The sequence below is a fragment of the Aplysia californica genome, unplaced genomic scaffold, assembly GCF_000002075.1.
Source record: "Aplysia californica isolate F4 #8 unplaced genomic scaffold, AplCal3.0 scaffold00394, whole genome shotgun sequence".
Classification (NCBI taxonomy): Eukaryota; Metazoa; Mollusca; class Gastropoda; order Aplysiida; family Aplysiidae; genus Aplysia; species Aplysia californica.
The window spans coordinates 50,432-56,150 of record NW_004797664.1 but is presented as its reverse complement, the minus strand read 5'-3'; the positions used below and the strand labels follow the sequence as shown (position 1 = coordinate 56,150).

The window sequence follows — 5,719 nt, the reverse complement described above, 5'->3', positions numbered from 1 at the left end:
GAGGGGTGTGTGTGCTCTGCTGTGGTTTGTTTCCTTCTTCCCATTGGAAATCTGTACGTGGGTGGTTGGTAGGTGCTCTGGTGTGGTTTGCTTCTTCTTTCCTATCAAACATCTACCGTCTTTATATCTCCCCTTCTTCTTTGTGTTTGTTACTCTCTTGTAACACCTCTAATCTTCTGGCGCTCATATGACCTTATTGTGTTGCAAGTGCCGTAAAACTGTTACAAAAACCCAACACACCTGTACGTACGACCTAATTAATTGTGTTGCAGATGCCGTGAGGAGGAGGAGGAGGAGGAGGAGGCATTCTCGTGCAAGGCTTCCAGATACGGATTCTCTCCCTCCCCCCCCCCTCCAGGAGAGGTAGTTATATTTTTAGAAAATGCCGACAACCAGTAGTTTCCGCTGATTGCCCCCGTAATTTGACAGCCTGCAGATTTCTGTAACCACAATGTTGGCGGAGCGTGGCTGAGGTCACGGAAGAAATTCCTTTATTGATTGTTGCAGAAGGCGCTCCAGAACTTGGGGACTGTCTGTTCTGTTGGGAAGGTTTCTGGACTGTTGGTTTTTGTTGGTTTTGGGTTTTTTTTTGGGGGGGGGGGTGTCAGTGTTTTACGGCGTTGGCAACTTTATTAGGTCATATGAGCGCGAGGGACACACTAAGCATTTAAAGTTTGGTAGGAATTAATTTTGAATGTTGGCGACCGAAGCCTACTCTTATCGATTTTAGGACCACAAGGAATCTTTAACGTGTGCAACTTGTACAAGGGTTCTCCGTGATTTTTCGCCTTTAGCCGAGAAGGCTATGTTTTCGACCTTTCCTACCCTAAGATCAGGGGTGTGGCTGAAAGACCAAAATTGAGTAGATAGTGCCGTAAAACACCTACTCAATCGATCAATCATGGTGTGGCTGATAGACAGCAGTAAGAATGAGCCATGGAGTACGACTGTTATCATGACGATAGAGTACTCTTTTCTCAAAGCCTGCGACTTCCCCCCGGGGGCAGTGCCACCGACTGTAGTGTCTTTAGGCCATTCCCAAAGGGGGGACATTTCTCGTTCAAGCACAGTAGAATTGTAAATGGGCTGACTCATGTCACGCTCATAACTGTGCCTGATCTACAACTGGGAAATGCTGCTTTTTCTTTCTTAATCCTTACTATTGTCATTTTCCTCTACTTCTTTTGTATGTTTGTCACTCTCTTGTGACCCGCTTTTTCCGGGGTGCCTTGATAGTTGAAGCAGACTTTATGCTGTTGAAGCTAGAGAGGTGAGCAGAGTAAGTCTGATTCCCTGTGAGGACTTCTCTGTTAACATCCACCCCTTTGGCTCTCCTATGACCTTATGCAGTTGCGAGCGCCGTAAAATTTCTACTAAAACTAAAAAAACTACCACAGACCTTGAAGACATTTCCTTTTATTTTAGCTGTAAAATACACCAATGACCTTACACTATGTATAACCTCCTTGCTGTACACGCAAGTTGTCGTCGTCGTCGTCGTCGTCGTTATTGTTGTTGTTGTTGTGTACAAGTATGTTGTTGTTGTAGTTGTTGTTGCTGTTGTTGTTATTGTCGTCGTCGTCGTGGTTGGTTGGCTTTTGCTCTGGTGTGGTTTGCTTCTTCTTTCCTTTCAAACTTCCATCCTCTTTATCTCCCCTCCTTCTGTACGTTTTTGTTACTCTCTTGTAACACCTCTAATCTTCGCCACTTATATGACCTTATTGTGTTTGTTACTCTCTTGTAACACCTCTAATCTTCGCCACTTATATGACCTTATTGTGTTGTCGCAAGGGCCGTAAAACTCTTACTAAAAAAGTAGTCGTCGCCGTCGTTGTTGTTGCTGTGTACACCTATGTTGTTGTTGTTATTGTGTACACGTGGGTGGTTGGCAGGTGCTCTCGCGTGGTTTGCTCCTTCTTTCCTATCAAACATCAAGTGCCGTAAAACTCTTACTAAAACTAAGTTGTTGTTGTTGTTGTTGTTGTTGTTGTTGTTGTTGTTGTTGTTGTTGTTGTTGTTGTTGTTGTTGTTGTTGTTGTATATACACTGTATACACGTATGTTATTGCTGTTGTTGTTGTTGTTGTTGTTGTTATTATTTCTTTTTTTTTCTTCAAAACATAACCTCATCCATTGTCTGTGTGTGTGTCCTCAGGCGGAGATCGTTCAGCTGAGTGAGGAGTACATCAAGGCTCTGGCCAGAGAGAACGGGGATGTGGTGGACGGGCCCTACGCAGGGAGATTCACGGCTTTTGGTGAGTGGGGAAGCTCTGGGACTTACGGCGGGTGGTTGGTGGGTGCTCTGGTGTGGTTTTCTTCTTCTTTCCTATCTTAACATTTATCTTTCCTATCAAACATCTATCGTCCTTATCTCCCCTTCTTCTTTTTTATGTTTGTTACTCTCTTGTAACACCTCTAATCTCCTGGCGCTCATATGACTTTATGCAGTTGCGAGTGCCGTTAAACCTCATCTAAAAACTGCTCTCGTCTCATGTAACACCTCTAATCTTTGGCGCTTATATAAAACCTAATTGTGTTGCAAGTGCCGTAAAACTTATACTAGATTTAAACTGAAATGTCACCGCCTCCAATGCTATTGACTGGGCTTCCCTTACAGCACGAGGTCATTACCTGTGATGCCCATGTTGTGTAGACTTTCTGTGAAAATTTGCACTCACTCTCGATTTAGGGGTTCTCGTGGTCTAGAGGTTAAGGTGTTAGCCTTTCATTCAAAAGTCCCGGGTATGAATCCAGGTTGCGACAAAAATATTTTTGTTCTCTAAAATTGTCTCCTTTCACCTCTTTTCCTGCTCTCTATTATTTGTGCTTTCCTCTCCACTCTCTGCCCCCACCCCCTCACCTCCTTTGCCCCCTCCTCTGGGCTCCTGACTCTTTCTGTAGCCTTTCTACTGCTACTCCTTGGCTCCTCCTTACTGCTGTCTTTCCGCCACACCCCTGATCTTCTGGTAGGAAAGACCTACACCTAGCCTTCTCGGACAAGGGCGAAAAATGTCGGAGTTCCCGTGTACAAATTGCGCACGTTAAAGATCCCTTGTTGTCCAAAATCGATAAGAGTAGACTTCGGCCTCCACCCGGGCAAAATTCAAAATTTCCTACCAACGGAAAATGTTCACATGTGTCCCGCGTGCTGATATGACCTTATACAGTTGTGAGCGCCGTAAAACACTTACAAAAGAACAAAAAACAAACACACTGAAAACTCTCGATATCACGACTGGAGATTTATATTTTAAAAGTTATTTATATTATTTCACAACGGGGTAAAACATGGAGTGAGTATTCGATAGCGCTAAGTCTGCGATGTGTTTCCTTTTGTTATGTTTACGAGATGGCACTAAGCCGGCGATCTGTTGCCTTTTGTCATATGTAGCAAGACTGCACGCAGACAAAGAGGTCATCTAAACAGTCGCTGAGCTCGTGGCAGTGACGTCACACACGTGTCAGACGTGGGGATCTTTTTGCTTTCAATGGCATGGCCGGCGAGCCCCGTTTACATGAACAATCTGAGCCCCATGCCCGCTCCCCATAGCTCTAGTTACATCCAAACGAAACACCATACGCACTCCCTATTTTAGTTCATGCCAGTAGATTTGCAGCTCATCTGGAGGGAGCAATGCCGTCATCCAACTTAAAGAGTTCTTAAAACAGAATCTTTACAGGGATATATCGACCCCTCTCAGCTCCCCCTCCCCCTCCCCCTAACCCTCCCACTTCCTAATCAAAGAGCTGGTAGATGGTGGACTCTCTTTGAGAACTATGGGCAACGCTTTGTTAGCACAACGTGCCTACATTAGAAATATTCAATGACAACAAGGCTAGAGGGCGACCGAGAAAGACCTGGATAGATGAAGTCTGAGAAACGCTAACAACTCACGGCATCCCCCTGACCTAAGCTCTCCGGCTGGAGGCAGAACGACGTCTCTTTCTTCCAGTCACACACAAAAGGGTATAAGCGGCGGATAAAAGTGAAATTAAAGTAACCTTTGTTAGCTCAGTCGGCCGGTACCACGCCGGTTTACGGAGTGTGTGGCCTTTGTTTTTAATTTAGTTTTAGTAAGTGTTTTACGGCACTTGCAACGCAATAAGGTCATAGCAGTTTCGAAGATTAGAGGTGTTACAAGAGGGTAACAAACACAAAAGAGAAAGAGGGGAGAAAAAGACCATAGGTGAGGCAACGTGGTGGAATCAAACTCTCGTCAAAATAATCAAGGGTGAAGAAACTTGTCAAATTTTTGTTTTTTGGCTCAACACCTTTCATGCCCATTAAAGAACTCATTTCTGGGTGGAATTTTCTGAAAAACATTGATTAAAGGATCAAAAATTGTAACTTTTCAGTTACCGTGGACTCTTAAGCTAAGGAAATATCTAATCTTTGGCGGCCATTTTTTCCACTAATTTACTTCTGAAAACAGGTGACCCCCGCCTCCTTCATTCGCAAATATCTCGACTTTTATTCAAGATACATTTATATTTTTTTCACCCCAAATAAAGGCAAGTGAACAAGCTTTAAGATGATACCAATAACTCCTCATGCCCAAAAATTGATGAGAGCCTGATTCCACCTCGATGCCTTATTATAAATAGATGTTTGATAGGAAAGAAGAAGCAAACCACACCAAAGCACCCTCCAACCACCCACTGGCTTTGGTTTAAATCCCAGACTGGGTGATCTTGAGCTCAGGTCGTCATGTTATGTGGGATGTGGTGGGGAGGGGGGGGGTCAAAGTTGTCAACCCCTTAATTGGCAAGGTCTTACTTTTCAGAGACGGATACAGCATTCGGAGCTCACAGCTTTTTCGGTTACCTAATAGAGTTGATAGAGGTGTTAAACCCTTACACTTACTTATCCTATTCGTACGCCCTGGGGTCATTTTGTGTCCCCGGGGTTGTATTCTTCACATTTTAGAATACTTCTGGTACGAAGATCTCTTTGAAACTTTCTTTTTTTAGACAGACTGCTATGCAAAGCGTACGGATCGGATTAACAAGTAAATTTCCTCTTGGGAAAGTGGTGGCACAGAGTTTCCCACATCGTATGGATACGATAGTAAAACACGACGTACGGATAGGGCTAAAATCATATTAGTGCGGTCAAAACTTCGTGGCGCAACGTATTGTCAAATATCTCCTCAAAAATCGAAGATAAACTCTCCAGAGACGGATACAGTGACTTGTATCAATTTTTCATAACAGATGAGTATTTTTCTAAAGACCTGTTGGCTCTAATCTAGAAAATTCCTTAATCAAATCTAAATAAAATCCTAGTGGGTTCTTTTGACTGATTTTAAAAGGTTTACAGCGGGGACGATCTCGCGTTTAAAAGCAAGTCCGTCATTTTTTTCTAATCGCAAGATCATCTTTATTGAACGCATGTTTGGAGAACTTTTAGTGCAAAAAAGTGTTCACTATAAAGTTAGTTTCTGGTAACAAGCTTTGCGACTAAAAAGTGTCATTGGCGAGCTGTGACATAGGCCATATGCGTACACAAAATGTGTGAGAGAACAATAATTCCATTTTTCCGCATAAAGGAGGTTTGTAGCTTTTTATATAAATTTATGAAGAAAAGTTTTTAAAATCTAGCCTCAACTGTTGTAGAAAAATATGATTAAGTTAAGACAAATTGATACAAACTGCTGTGCGAAGTGCGAAGTATGGGTGACATTGATTCATCCGTTGAAAAGATATTTGTGGTATATATA

General features: G+C 43.0%; 1 protein-coding gene across 1 annotated transcript in view; it reads left to right on the top strand.

Annotated features, from left to right (window-relative positions):
* LOC101856827 (alpha-1,6-mannosylglycoprotein 6-beta-N-acetylglucosaminyltransferase A) overlaps positions 1-5,719 on the top strand; it is a gene marked incomplete in the record, with an annotated part of 51,049 nt that overhangs the window by 14,385 nt on the left and 30,945 nt on the right. Inside the window, 1 exon segment of the mRNA XM_013085660.2 lies at positions 2,155-2,254. Within this exon segment, the coding sequence (XP_012941114.1) occupies positions 2,155-2,254 (100 nt within the window).